Source organism: Phalacrocorax aristotelis, chromosome 5 (assembly GCF_949628215.1).
Source record: "Phalacrocorax aristotelis chromosome 5, bGulAri2.1, whole genome shotgun sequence".
Classification (NCBI taxonomy): Eukaryota; Metazoa; Chordata; class Aves; order Suliformes; family Phalacrocoracidae; genus Phalacrocorax; species Phalacrocorax aristotelis.
The window spans coordinates 26655499-26670314 of NC_134280.1; the positions used below are offsets into that span (position 1 = coordinate 26655499).

General features: G+C 37.3%; 1 protein-coding gene across 1 annotated transcript in view; it reads right to left on the minus strand.

Moving 5' to 3' along the window:
* TTN (titin) overlaps window positions 1–14816 on the minus strand; it is a 240981-nt gene that overhangs the window by 74430 nt on the left and 151735 nt on the right. Inside the window, exons 198-229 of the mRNA XM_075093587.1 lie at window positions 14173–14439; window positions 13928–14025; window positions 13604–13772; window positions 13243–13509; window positions 12823–13089; window positions 12453–12731; window positions 11938–12346; window positions 11710–11834; window positions 11348–11614; window positions 10460–10729; window positions 10000–10302; window positions 9577–9879; window positions 9041–9228; window positions 8839–8953; window positions 7986–8270; window positions 7543–7694; window positions 7259–7406; window positions 6948–7125; window positions 6737–6858; window positions 6344–6631; window positions 5954–6250; window positions 5660–5846; window positions 4949–5064; window positions 4554–4853; window positions 4006–4305; window positions 3807–3912; window positions 2509–2705; window positions 2099–2404; window positions 1715–1993; window positions 973–1272; window positions 568–870; window positions 96–470 (exon numbers count right to left, since the gene is read on the minus strand). Coding sequence (XP_074949688.1) covers window positions 96–470; window positions 568–870; window positions 973–1272; window positions 1715–1993; window positions 2099–2404; window positions 2509–2705; window positions 3807–3912; window positions 4006–4305; window positions 4554–4853; window positions 4949–5064; window positions 5660–5846; window positions 5954–6250; window positions 6344–6631; window positions 6737–6858; window positions 6948–7125; window positions 7259–7406; window positions 7543–7694; window positions 7986–8270; window positions 8839–8953; window positions 9041–9228; window positions 9577–9879; window positions 10000–10302; window positions 10460–10729; window positions 11348–11614; window positions 11710–11834; window positions 11938–12346; window positions 12453–12731; window positions 12823–13089; window positions 13243–13509; window positions 13604–13772; window positions 13928–14025; window positions 14173–14439 — 7566 coding nt within the window. The remainder of the gene's footprint in view (window positions 1–95; window positions 471–567; window positions 871–972; window positions 1273–1714; window positions 1994–2098; window positions 2405–2508; window positions 2706–3806; window positions 3913–4005; window positions 4306–4553; window positions 4854–4948; window positions 5065–5659; window positions 5847–5953; window positions 6251–6343; window positions 6632–6736; window positions 6859–6947; window positions 7126–7258; window positions 7407–7542; window positions 7695–7985; window positions 8271–8838; window positions 8954–9040; window positions 9229–9576; window positions 9880–9999; window positions 10303–10459; window positions 10730–11347; window positions 11615–11709; window positions 11835–11937; window positions 12347–12452; window positions 12732–12822; window positions 13090–13242; window positions 13510–13603; window positions 13773–13927; window positions 14026–14172; window positions 14440–14816) is intronic.

The following is a 14816-nucleotide window of genomic DNA, read 5'->3' on the forward strand; positions in this document are numbered from 1 at the left end:
TTCGTAAAGCAGGAAAAATGATGAGTACTCATCTTGTGCACTTCTTACCCAATACTCTGAACAACTATGTGTTTTTGAGGACATTCATTACATACCTAAAACATTGACTTCACATGAGGCCTTTGCAACACCATGATCGTTTTCTACTTTAATTGTAAACATGCCATGGTCAGCTCTGATGGAGTCACGAACTGATAGCACAGACTCTCCTTCTTTATGGTTGTCAATACTTGTACGTTCTGGCAGTGAAAGCTGGAAAGGTTCCTCTTCTTTAGCTTCACCTTTCTTCTTCCTTGTATATGTAGTTACTCTCTTTTTGATTTCTTCTGGTCTGACAACTTCATCATTCCTCAGCCAAGTGATAGATGGATAAGGTGACCCTGAAATATGTGCCTCAAGTATGATCTCATCACCTCTCTTCACCTCAAGGCCAGACTGTAGGTTTGCAGCAAGGAAGACTTTTGGAGCCTCTGTAATAATGCAGAATAATAGATGGAAAGTAGAATCTTCCAATATGTTTGAGGATGTATGGCAATTGTTACAAATAAACAAATGAGTAATTCATACCTATAGGATCCACAGCTTTCACAAATGGAGTAATCCGAGAAGGCTCACTGATGCCAGCAGCATTCTCAGCACGAACACGAAACTGATATTCCTTTCCTTCCTCAAGACCTTTCACTGGATAAGTTAATAGAGGTACCAGGTAGTCATTGCATCTCTCCCACCTCTCCTTGCCTTTAGTAAGCTTTTCTATTATATAACCCATAATCTTGCTTCCACCATCAAACAAGGGTGGTTTCCATGTAAGTGTTACTGATTTTGATGTTGGGTTATGGACCTCAAGGTCAACAGGAGGGTCTGGAGGCTCTGTGGAAGCGTAGCAAAAGAGGGATCATATGAGAAAAGAAAATATGAAGATTTTTGTTAAAATTGAATTAGCTAGATTATTTAGTAGTAAAAAGCCCTTACGTTTTGGGTCTTCTGCAATGATTGGGTTTCTTAGTTCAAGATATTCACCTCCTCCAATCTTATTGACAGCTTTAACACGGAAATAGTATTCACTGTTTGGGATAAGATCTTTGACCTGCCATGAAAGCTTATTTTCACCAGACATGACTGGGATATATGTTCTACGACCAGCTTCTCTGCGTTCCAGGACATAGTGCAGAATAGGAGTACCACCATCAAAGTCTGGAGGTTCCCAGGATACTTTGCAAGAATTCTTAGTTACTTCGCTTGCCTTAATGTCTTTACACTGTCCAGGTGGACCTGTTTTAAATAGGAATAATAAAATTAGTTAACTAAATAGATGGGAAAATGTATTCCTACAAATATGAAATTATATTGCATTTCATTACCTTGCAGAAAGCAGACCAAAACTACAAACGTTGGCTACACAGCATATATATGAATTTATGTTCCTAAAGGTGAAAAATATTCAGAATTCTTATAGGCTTTTTTATATTTATACGATGACTATACATAATAATTGGGCTTTGAGCAGCCACTGACTAGTTAAACCAACTTGGGGTAAAGTGTTTTTTCTTGTGGGATTTTGTAACATTAATGCCTTTATGGCAAACTACATGTGTCTGAGTTGAAGTGATTCCTCCACATGGCAGAAAAGGGATTTTTGTAGTCCTTTCTTCTGTCAGCTGCCAGGATTAAGTGAGGATAAGTATCTTTCTCAAAATGGAAAAAGACTAGTTACCTATGACTTTGACATTGATTGAGCCAGTTGTTGATGCCAGCTTGTTCTCCAATGTGATAGTATAAACACCAGCATCAGCATGAACACTGTCTATGACTTCAAGCAATGCAGAGGTGTAGTCACTCTTCATTGTTGTTCTGTCACCAGCTTTCAACTCTTTGCCATCTTTGTGCCATGTTATAGTTGGGGATGGAACAGCTCTGAAGGGTACAGGGATACTTAATTTCTGTCCTTTAACAACAACAATGTCACGAGTTTTTAGATCAATGGTTGGATTACCTGTAAAAGTAAGTATAATATTAGTAGAAATCTGCCAAACAGCATTCTTTTTTCAGTTATGCAGATCTGAAAAAAAAAACCAAACAACAAAGAATCTATTCTTACAGTCTGGGTCCTTGGCAACAACTTTTTCTGAGATGTCTGATGGCTCACTAGCTCCCACAGCATTGACAGCTCTGACTCTCAGCACATACTCCTTGTCTGGAACAACACCTTCCTCCACTTTACATTTTAGATCTTTTATTGGACGAGAATTGATCCGCATCCATTTTTCTGTTCCTGCTTCACACATCTCAACATTATACCCAATAATAGGGCTTCCACCATTCTTCTCAGGTGGTTTCCATGCAATGCAAATGTGCTTTCGACCTGCATCTGTGACATGTAAATCCTGAGGAGGTGAAGGAGGGCCTGCAGAAATGGAAAAGAATTGTGTCATTTTTCTCCCAGAATATTTGTTCTACACAGTACACTGCTTCCATAATTCATACTTTGTATATTATAGAATTACTCACTTGTCGGATCTTCAATATGAATTAGGTCAGTTGGTTCACTGGGATGGCCACAGCCAGCTTCATTTTCTGCACGAACCTGGAACTGTACGTCTGTACCTTCAATGACATCAGTCACTCTGAAATTGCAATCTGGACCAGCTGTCTTGCCAGCTTTTACCCAGCGAGTGGCTAGTTTTTCTTTCTTTTCAATAACATATCTGAATATATTGGGGAAAATACTATCAGGTATTTGAAATATGAACACTTCAGATTTCTTACTCAATAAAATAGGTAAAGAGAGATTAGAATCCGTTGGCCAACTGAAAAGTAGACAGAGACATGGACGACAGATTCAATGAACTTTACTTCACACATCAAACCACTTAGTCCTGTTGGTCCTGGTAGGTCTTAGATGTAATGGGGCTGATGTTACTGACAGACCCAATACTAAAAGCCAGTTCCTAAACTTCTGTGTTCTCAGGTTTTCGAGAGCTGCAGAGGTAAAAGAACCTCCATGCTATATTTGTGTCCTTGCTAGTTTGGACCTTAGTGGTTAGTCCACTGAAAATATTTGTAGATATTACCTGTGAGCTACTCAGCTGTCAAAAATCTGCCTATGATGGTTTATGGGAAAGTTATGTGAATTAAGTGACTTAGGTTGCTTCAGGCAGATCTCTGTACCTGTCAGTTTGTTTAAGATATGCTTACTGTGATTGGAAAGGAGAGGAAGAGTGAAAATATAAACAGGAAAAATCTAACTGGCATTCAAGGTGAATTTCAGAGGACAGATACTTTAGAAATCAAAGAAAAGGGCAATTTAGAAGCAATCCAAAGGAGTAAAGAAGTCTGGAAAGTATAATAAAGAAGAGAGTGAACAGAAAAGACATGAGGCTTCATCTTAGCTGAGTGTACACAGTTTGAGCGAGAAACTAGGGCAGAAGGAAAATGTAGCACTATTACTTGGTAGATGGGTGTAAGTCACTACAGCTCTGGAGGAACTGTAGGCTATGGTTGCATCAATTTTTTTTTCTTTTGTATACAGTTCACTTTAATCTAATTAATTTGATTATATGCTGTTTTGAGGATGTTGACACACATGTGCATTCATAGACATTAGGTTATTTACAGTTGCATAATTTCCACATTTTAAAATTAAACCCTTAATTGCTTTGACCACATGGCTTCTCTTTTACATCCATCCACCTCTCTTTCATATAAAATGTGTCCATGTAAAATTTAAACATTTTGAGAGAAATGTCCTCATTCATGAAAAGATCTTAATCTACTGGAAATACTATACAAACTTAAAATGACCTTACCTTTGAATCGGTCTGCCACCATCATTCTTAGGTGGTTCCCATTTCAAATCAACATGACCTTTTGTCACTTCAACTATTGCAAGAGCATATGGAGGCCCAGGGGTTGCTAAAAGAAAAAAATACACACATTAGAAGAATAGGAATCCATTACATGTGAGCTGTTTCTACTGATCACTCAGTAAGCTAATCTGGAACTTACTGAATGTATCTTTAGCAAGCACTGAATCTTCAATTTCACAATAGTCGCTCTGGCCAATGGCATTTTCAGCAGCCACACGGAACACATACAATGAGCCTTCAGTCAGTGGGCTCACTGTGTACTTGGTATCTTTCACTGTTGTATCAACTGTCTGCCAGCCTTTTCGCCTTACATCTCTCTTTTCAACAATGTAGTTGGTAATTGGGGAACCCCCATCTTTTTCTGGTACAGTCCATTTAAGATCTGCTGTGTTTTTAGTAATATTAATAACCTCGAGCCACCTAGGTGGTGAAGGAGGATCTGTAAAATAGAAAAAGAAGGTAAAACAGGTTAATGTATTTCCCATCAAAGATCTTGGAAGACAGGGATACACCAAAAGTATTAAAATTTTGTATTTTCTTAGCTGAATCAGGGTAGATTCTAATATTTCATAAGCTTTCCAAGAGTTCACCTGGTACCTACAGAGGCAGGCACACATAGGTATTTTTTAAAGACAAAGCTTTAAAGACTGTATTTGCAGTAGCAGCACATTCTGAAACAATACTCACAGAGCCTCTCCTTGCACAGCACAGGGTCACTAGGTTCACTGGGCTCACTCTCGCCAGCCTTATTCACAGCTCTTACACGGAATGAATATTCTTGTTTCTCCATAAGCCCTTTGAGGAAGTGTTCAGTTGTGGGAACTCCTTCAGCCACCCTGACCCACTCATCTGTTCCGGTCTTCAATAGTTCAATGACATAAGATTCGATCTTTGCCCCTCCATCATGTTCTGGCTTTGTCCAGTTCAGGAATAATGACGTCTTGCCAACGTCCTTCACAGTTGGCTTTCCAGGAGGCCATGGTGGATCTAGACAGGAATCCAATATTAATTATGTGATTGAAAACAAAAAATTTTGTTGTTGTTGTTTTAAAATTAAACCATTAAAAATGTGTTTATTATACCAATTGGGTCTTTCACTAAAATTGGCTCTGTTTCCTTGCTTGGCTTTCCAGGTCCTGCAAGATTCTCTGCCAAGACACGGAACTTATATTTCTTCTTATTTGTAAGACCTTTAACTCTGGAAATAAAAATTAAGTTTGATTAAACCAAAACTACACATTAACTCATGCCTAAAACATTATTCTCTCTACTCTTCATTCTACAATTTACTTGGAAAATCGAAAATACCCAAATTACTGCTAATGATGTTTTATGAACTAGTAAATATTCAAAATAGGTATATTGTCAACAGTACAATGGTGCACCATGGGACAGAAACCAATGTTTTGAGAGTCATCCTGCATTTTTGTAAGTTCTGTGGTTGTTAGTTAATATGAATATCAGGAGAAAAAAAACCCAGGGTTTTGGTAAATTAATACTTGAGATGGCTATGCCTGCTATTTTAGAATGTCTTATGAATAATCAAAAAACACATAGCACAGGAATTATTTGAGCATAGTATTTTTTAAAAAAAGAGGCAATTCACTCTTGTGTAAAGATATTTTTCTTTAAAACTAAGTATCACAAAAAGTATGCCACCAGATATTAGTTGGATCTAAACTTATGGAGGCAAGGAAAAAAGAGTAAGAACAATACAAAACTTGTTTGAAAGGCTACTGTTACATTTCTATGTCTCTGTGACCTATTTCAGATTAAACTGACTATAGCCTTACTTGAACGTTGTATCTTTCACTGGCATTTTATTGCATTTTATCCATTTATCTTGCTCAGGATCATATCTTTCAACCCAGTATCCAGTTATGGGGCTGCCACCGTCTTCATCTGGTTCATTCCATGTTAAGGTGACTGAATCTTTAGTGACTTCTGTAGGCTTGAGACCCGTTGGAGGGCCTGGTGGATCTGTATAAATTAATAAATTAAAAACAAAACCAAAAACCATCACATATATGGGTTTTGTTTCCCCATTAAAATATTGTAAAAAATTAACATTAATTTAATTAACTAACCAAATGAATATTTTGCAATGATGGGGTTACACTGTGCTGGCTCCCCAATACCATACATGTTCTCAGCACTGACTCGGAACACATATTCTTTATGAGGAGTTAATTTGGTAGCTCTGAATTTTGTATCCTTAATAGTTGATGACAACTTGTGCCATATTTCACTGTCTGTAGCCCTTTTCTCAAGGACATAGTTGGTAATTTTAGAACCCCCATCATCTCGTGGAGGATTCCATGTCAGAAGGCAGGATTCATTTGTGATTTCTGATACATCAAATGCAGCTGGTGGACCAGGTTTATCTGTAGAGGACAAGATGTGAATGTTAATATTCTGCTAGCATACCTCAGTACACTACTAATGATTTTTATAAACAACATAAAACACATGCATACCAAGAACATTAACTTCAACAACAGCAGTAGCACGTCCACTGGAATTTACAGCTTCTATAATATAGGTTCCACTGTCACTCCTCTTGCTGTCTGTAATAGTGACTGTCGAATGATTAGGTTTGGTTTCAATGGTGATTCTGTCATCAGGTCTCAAAATTTTGTCAGCCTTGGTCCATGTAATCTGGGGCTCAGGCTTTCCAGTCACTTTAGCTGGCAGCTCAATTTTAGTTCCAGCTTTCACAGTAAGTCCAGCAAGAAGCTTCACATCTAAGAAAATTTCTGGAGCCTCTGATTTAGGAGAAAATAAAAACATTGTTATAGAAGTGGTATTTCAGAGACTGGTAAAAATAAAGCAGCTATTGCAGTTGTGTAATAAGTATTTGAAATAATTACCTTTTGCATCAATGGCCTGAATATCATCTGTTGGCTTACTTGGCTTGCTAGCTCCTATTCTGTTCAAAGCCTTAACCCGATATGCATACCACTCTCCTTCCTTGAGTTTTGTTACTTCCATTCTGTTAAAAAAAAAAAATCCAGATATTTAAAGTGGTGAGAATGGCTTGGTTAGTTGAAAGGATATGGTCTCTGATGTTAATATACTTACTTTGTTTCAACAACAGGCTCTCCACAGGTCTCCCACTTGTCTGTGCCACGTTGGGATTTTTCTACCAGATAACCCTTAATGCGGGCACCACCATCATATTTGGGAGGTTCCCATGTTAGGAAGATTCCTTTTGATGTTGGATTTCTCCATTTAACATTCTCTGGTGGATCAGGCACGGCTATTAAAAATTAAAAACGTATGGGGCCTTAGAAACCAGTCTATGGAAGATATTGTTTTGCATCTTATTTTGAAGAAAATCAGCAAGATCTCAGAAACAGAAAATTAGCAACAATGTAAAAAAGTTAACTCACTTGCTGGTGCCGACATATTTACAGGTTCGTCAATATATGCAGGTTCTCCTGGGCCACACTTATTGCATGCAGAAACTCTAAATAAATATTCTTTTCCTTGGATGAGGTCAGGTACAGTGAACTCTTGGTCAACAACATGATCCATAACCTAAAGAGAAAGCAGGCTTCAATGTGGTTTAAAATTTATTTCCAAAGAGCAATTACCAAAATAAGACACAAAATTCAGTAGTACATGTGGAAACAATATAGCAAATAGAAATTGAAATGAGAAAGAATGAACTTACTTTGTTCCATGTTTTCCTGCTTACTTCACGTTTTTCAATTATATAGCCAGTAACTGGACTCCCGCCATCATCTTCTGGAGGTTCCCATGACAACTGTACTGTGTTCTTGATTACATCTAAAACTTTAAGTTCTCTTGGTGCACTTGGACGTGCTAGAAATCACAGAAATGGTATTAATTATTTTGTAATTGGAGTTTGACAGATGATCTTTATGTAATCTGTCTGTTAGAAGACTTACTCTTCTTAGTCATTCTTCTTTAAACAGAAAATTTGGATATTGAAAACCAGAAAAGAGGTTTTTTGAGGATGGGTTTCTAGCTTTTAGTTATATTTTCATATACTTGGTTTACTGAAAGTTGTGTGATTTCACATTATTAACCTAATTAGACTTTAGCAAGATAAATATGGAATGTTATTACTAGAATATATACATGCCCGCTTACCAATGACATTAACATCAATTTCTCCTGAAACAGATGACACAGGGTTTTCTAATGTTAAGGAATAAATTCCCTTGTCTGGACGTTCGCTTGGAGTAATTACAAGTTCTGCAAAGGAGGCAGTGGTCTTCATTGTTACACGATCACCCTCTTCTAAGACTTGGTCACCAAAGGACCATGTGGCAGTTGGCACAGGGTAGCCAGTGATAGGAACACGGATCTTGATTGGCTCTGGAACAATAACTTCCAGCCCATCTTTAAATGCACTTAGGTCCATTGTAGGTCCAACTGGAAAAAGTGGAAAATGGATTAGATGAAATATTTTCAGATGTTCTGAATATGGCTAATGATAGCTGTGTTGAGAGGCTGTTTCTGACTGTATCTCAGCCTGCAGATTGGAGCTGTCTAGGCCTAGCTGTGACTTATCACTCCCTACTTCTCTTGGCTAAACATTTTTGAGAAATACATGAGATGATAAGGCAGCTTAGTATTTTCAAGTAGGAGATCTAATTTACCCTTCAATATAAAAACTTCTTACTGTTTTGATTTTTAGTTTTTTTATCTTCTCTGCCTTTCTCTTTCTGTTACCTCCCACCTTCCACAAAGCTAGGTTGGGAGACAAAGGGTCATGCCTTGCTACTCAGGCAACCTAATAGGTCTCTGCCTAATAGCACAGCTAATTATCTGCAGAATTCATAATGCAGGAGAAATAGCTCAGAATCTCAAACGTCTAAGGCTCTTTATATGAGTTGGCATCACAGTTATATCGTGAAAAATATTCATATTACCCACAAGATGCACTTTAATAGTGTGTGTTATCTGATTAATTATCTTTAATAAGTAGCATATGGCTTACCAAAAGTATCATCTGCAGTTAATGGACCAATAGCCTCCGCTGGGTCAGACACACCAGCTGCATTTTCTGCTGAGACTCTGTAGTAATAGCTGGATCCTGGCTTCAATCCAGATACCTAAAAAGCATAAATAATCATTTAGTAACTCATATTAAAGATGATCTACACAAATTGAGTAGTTTGTTGATGAACAGAGTATCTTACCTTAAAAGTAAGAGCAGGTACTAGTTTTGGATTACAGCGAATCCACTTGTCTGTTCCTTCTTCTTGCCTTTCAACAATATAGCCTAAGACTGGACTTCCTCCATCTTTGAGAGGAGGTTCCCATGTGAGCTGCACTGATGACTTAGTTTGATCTGAATGATCAAGATTAATGGGAGGACTCGGTCTCTCTGAAAATAATTTGAGAGAAACAAATTTTCGCAACTGATTATGGTTCTGCGTATCAGCTGTCTATACCTTAAAGTACTCTTTCTAAAGCCTTTGCATAGCTTTTTCTAAACCAGTTTTAAAAATTTATTTTGGATCTTAGTTTCAGAGCAAAAATATTTGGAGTTCTTACTGAACCAAATGGTAGCAAGGTAAATCTGATATGTTTGAAGGAAAAGTAGGAAAAATCTAACTTTACATGGTATTTGCAGCACACGTTTCTCAACTGAACTTTCCTGCACACATAATATATAACCAGCCAAAATGTCCCTGTCTCATAATGCAATCACAATCAGTGCTTGCATACTTACCGATTGGGTCCATAATTTTTACTGCACGTGTAGCAGGACTTGGTTTGCCAACTCCAACCATGTTTTGAGCTCTTACTCTGAAGAAATACTCTTCATTTTCCACAACATCAGTCAGGACAGCTGACAGTTCATCAGCTCCAGTGGTCATAGTTGGCTCCCATTTGATCGAAGCTCTGTTACGCAGCTCAATAACATAACCAGTAATTGGAGATCCTCCATCATACTCAGGTGGTTCCCAGGTAAGTGTAGCTCCAAACCTGTTCACATCAGTAACTTCTACATTTTGAGGAGGACCAGGAACATCTGCATTTTATTTTAGGGAGAAAAAGGAAAAACAAGGTATGTGTTTTTTACCTATTAGAGTTTGTAACTGCTTTTCTTACACTGTCATCAAACACTGAATTTTTCATAACTTCTGCTTACCAAATTTGCTCCTAGCTTCCACAGGTGTCTCTGTTTCCACTGGCTCACCAGTGCCCACTCTGTTCCGTGCACTAACACGGAAGAGGTACTCAACTCCTCCTTTTTGAAGTCCAGTAACGGTGTATTCACAATTTTCAGCACGATCAGTGACCATAATCCAGGTCTTACGCTTGATATCACGTCTTTCAATGACATAGCCTATTATTTTACTTCCACCATCACTTTCTGGTTCTTGCCAGGCAAGGCCAACTTCACCATCATATGTTTCGGTGACTTCCAAGTTTCTAACTGGACCCGGGACATCTAACAAAAATGTGACAATATTTTAGGGCATTGCACTTTTTTTTGTTTGTTTGTTTGTTGTTTTTTTTGTTTGTTTGTTTGTTTTTGTTTTGTTTTGTTTTCTTTTTGCTCTGGCTTAAATAAATGTAAGCAAGCTTTCAATAATGGGATTACTTACCAATGACATCTACATTGATGAATGCTTCTGCCTGGCCATGTTTGTTTCGAAGTATAACCTTGTACCTTCCCTTATCTGATTTCTTTGCTTCGTAAATTTTGAAGGTAGTGCAGTCTGTTGTTGTATCAACAGTTGTTGTGGGCAGATTTTCCTCCCCTTTCAACCATTCAGCTTCTGCTCTTGGGTAAGCATCATATGGAACAGTCATAGTTAAAGGCTTCCCAACATCAACCACAAGATTTTGATCACCAGTCTTGATTCTAGGAGCAGCTAAGGAAGATCAACATGACAAGTAAGTACTTACTTATAAAACAAATCTGATGTATTTGTGTAGTCAGCAAAGAAGATAATAGAGAAAAAAGGTTCTGTTGTGTGAAACCTAAGTAAATCCTTCATATACTCATTGGATTACTCCAGAGAAAGAAACTCAGTCAGGTTGGTATGTACTGTGTCCTCCTGTAAAGTCAGGGAAGAGGGTGTTGCTTTTTGAGCATTAATTTAATGTAGTTACTGGTCTGATCCTGTAAATCAGTCAAATGAGGAATTAAATGTCTTATATGACTGAAATGAGTAGGCCAAACGGTTTTGTGTTTTAGGTCTGCAGTGGCCTAATTTAAAGAAAGGTTCTGCCTCCTTTAAGCTCAATTCATGCTCACTGGTACAGACACTGAAATGTGACCTATATTTGCCTTAACACCTGGATTAGCATGGTATAATAAAAAAGGTTTGTTGCCTGAATTATAATTCATACAGTTTAAGTGCACTTGTCTCAGCCTGACTGTGTATTCATTTTAGTTCAAGTCTTTGAAAGAACACAAACCAATTTAGTTAAATAGTTAATTCACTAATCCAAGATTTTATAGGAGAAACACAAAGCAAGAAACTTACCAGCTAATTCAAGCTTAGCTCTAGCTTCCTTATCTTTGGCAATAAATCTGTATTCCCCTTGGTCACGGGGCTTTATCTCACACACCTGCAGCCTGTGAACCTTTCCTTCACTCATCATCTGATGTTTGTCACCTTGGACGATAATCATGTTATTTCTCAACCACTTGACCTCCACACCATCCTTGTTCAACTCCGCCATGAAGATGACATCTGCACCAGGAGCTTCATAAATATCTTGTGGTGGTCGGATGATCTCAACAGGGATTTCTGAAATAAATGTCAATTCATTTGGTATTATTTTTGTATTGTTTCTATTATTACTAAACCACAAAGAAATAAATTGTATTCAGTTTTACTCATACCTTCAACAAAAAGTCTTGCCCTAGATTTCCTGTCATCCACTCCACAAGAATATTCACACTCATCATCTAATCTACAGTCTTTTATGATTAATCTGTGCAGATTTCCATCCTTTTCAAACTGGTATCTTTATGGGGGAGAAAAGTAAGTAGTATTTTAGTTTCCAGGCAAAGCAACAAAATAAAGCAAGCATGTTTAGCATATTAACAACCATAATAAAATGTACATACTTTTTGCCTTCTTTGATTTCTCTTCCATTTCGGTACCATCTTACACTGGCTTTCTCTTTGGAAAGCTGGCATGTAAAGACAGCATCATCAAATTCAGTGACGGTCTGGTCCCGGAGATGTTCAATGAAGTCTGCTGGTGCTTCTGTGATAAGAAGCTCTGCAACAGATTTGTCTTGTCCAGCAGTAACAGTGTATTCACCTTCATCTATAAATCCACAGTCTTTAATGATGAGTGAGTGTTTGTATTTATCAATTTTGTACAAAATGCGCTTGTTGAACGTGATCTCTTCACCATTCTTTGTCCATTTGAGGGTTGCATTGAGGCGATTGACTTTGCACCAGAATGTGACAGTTTTCTTTTCCATGGTCTCAATGTCTTCAAGGGGCTCAACAATTCTGAGATCCTCCTCTGTTAAGACAATAAACCAAAACTGATTAATTTAAATCCTCATGATCTTGATGAGAAACTGAGTGTAACATCATGAAAAAAAATTATTAGAGTGAAAGTTATTTACCTAATACTGTTAAGGCAGCAGAGCTTTTGACGTGTTCACCTCTTTGGTTTGACAGTGAGATGGTATAGGTCGCTTGATCTTTCAGCTGTGCATCTCTGATTCTGAGAGTGTAAACTAAATCCTTCTGGACAATAATGTATTTTGCACTATCAAATATTGCTTCATCGTTTTTGTACCACTTCTCTTTGGCACCTTCTTTATTGACTTCGCAGTTGAAGATAATTTCTTGACCCTCATTAACTTCTTGGTCCTTAAGGGGAGTTATAATCCTGAGTTTTTCTGAAATTGAGAAAATAGAAGAAATAGAATATCAAGTAGTATAAAGAATGCAACAAAATATGCACCAGCACATTGATAAAATAAAACTTACCAATCACTGTTAAGCGTGCTGTAGCTTTTGCTTCACCAACCATGACAGTATACTTTCCTGCATCTCCTAGAATAGAGTCTTTAACCACAAGTGTTCTCTTTTTGCCATCTGAAATGATGTCGTACTTATCACCAGGCTCCAGGACTGTGTCACCCCTCAGCCACTGTACTGTAATTGCCTCTTTGGATACTGAACAGACAAATTCAGCTTTGTCTCCTTCAAGCACCTCAAGATTTTGTGGTCTGGTAAGAAATTCTGCTGCAAGTTCTGAAAGAAAACATTTTTGGTAGATATATATGATTTTATTTTATTTTTTACTTATGAAGAGAGTAAACAAAGTTATATATTCTTACTGATTTTTAAAATTTACTTTTTAAAATTTTTTTCCAGAAAACAAGGGCACCAAAGTAAGTCTCTTACCATGTACAGTAAGTTTTCCTGTTGTACTAGAACTTGGGAGCTTGCAAGTATATTTGCCAGCATCTTCAGGATGAGCATTACGTATGAGAAGAATTCTCTTTCGGCCATCAGAAATGTGTTCAAATCTACCACCATCAGGCACCTCCTCATCTCCTTTAAACCAAGTAACTTCAGCATTAGGCTTTGAAACTTCACAGATCAATTTTACAGTGTCATTTTCATTTACTTCAAGATCATGAAGATTTTTTGTGAAAACAGCCTCTTCCTCTGCAACAAGAATTTAGAAAGATGATTGAAGCCTTTCATCAAAAAACCACATTTTTTCTTGTTCATAGTTTAGATTCTAAAATGCTATGTTTACCTATCACTGTAAGTAGGCCTGAAGTCCGAGCTGTTTTTGCTTCACAGGCATATTCAGCTTCATCATCGAAGACACATTTACTGACAACAAGAATGTGTTCTCTACCTTTGGAAATTATGTCATACTTTTTGCCTTTTCTAATTTCAATGCCATCCTTAAACCACTTCACCTGTTTTAGAACAGATCAACATGGTTATTAATATTAATATATTCACCATAAATTTCAGTTGTGTGTTCTTTTGTAACAATGCAATAAAGTGGTCAATTTTTTAAAAAATCCTCTAGTTGGAGGAGCTACTCTTATTAAAAAGTATTATTATTGACCTTGACACCTGGACGGGAAATTTCACATTCAAACCGAGCAGATTCTTTTTCTTTAACTTCAAGGTCAGTTAGGGGTCTCAGGAACTCAACACGAATAGCTATAAGAGAAAAGAAAATTTTTAGTAGAGGAAAGTCTATGGCAGACAGGAATAAATTGCTGACATTGATATTATTGCCAGCCATAGATTCTAGTACACTGCATTTATAGTACTTAGACATTTTGTAGAAAATTGTAAATGACTCACGTTCTACATTGAGAAAACATGATGTCTTAAAATCCTTAGCATCACATGTGTATGTTTTAGCATCATCCAGTGTGCAGCCATGGATAATGAGTTTTCTGACCCTGCCATCAGAAATAATATCATACTTCTTTGTTTTGTGAATTTCTTCTCCGTTTTTGAACCATTTAACTTTTGCATTTTCCCTGGAAACTTCACATTCCAGTATTGCAGTGGCCTCCTCTTCAACAGTCTGGTCCTCAAGTGGTTTAGTAAATTCAACTGGGGGTTCTAAAAGAAACAGATGGATTTTTGGTAGAAAAGAACTAAATTAGAGCCAGCCCTCTCCTGTCCCATGAACTGTCCCATACTGTTCACTAATTTTCCTTGACTGAATAATCAAAAAGGCTCTTAGACACCTCTGCTGAAGGGTTTTGGATTTTTTTTATTTTTAATGCTGAGACATGTTCAGTTAATTAAGCCAATTTCCTCATTTTCAGCCTACTCTAAGATTAGACTGACTGATATCCTCGTCCATGGGATTTTTACTCACAAATCATCACAAAACCTTGCAACTCAGTTTCTTTAGCTGAATTATACCCATGTGATCTCAGTGACTCTGAAGTTATACTCTGAATTTAAGGAATGATTTTTTTACTTTTCCTTAC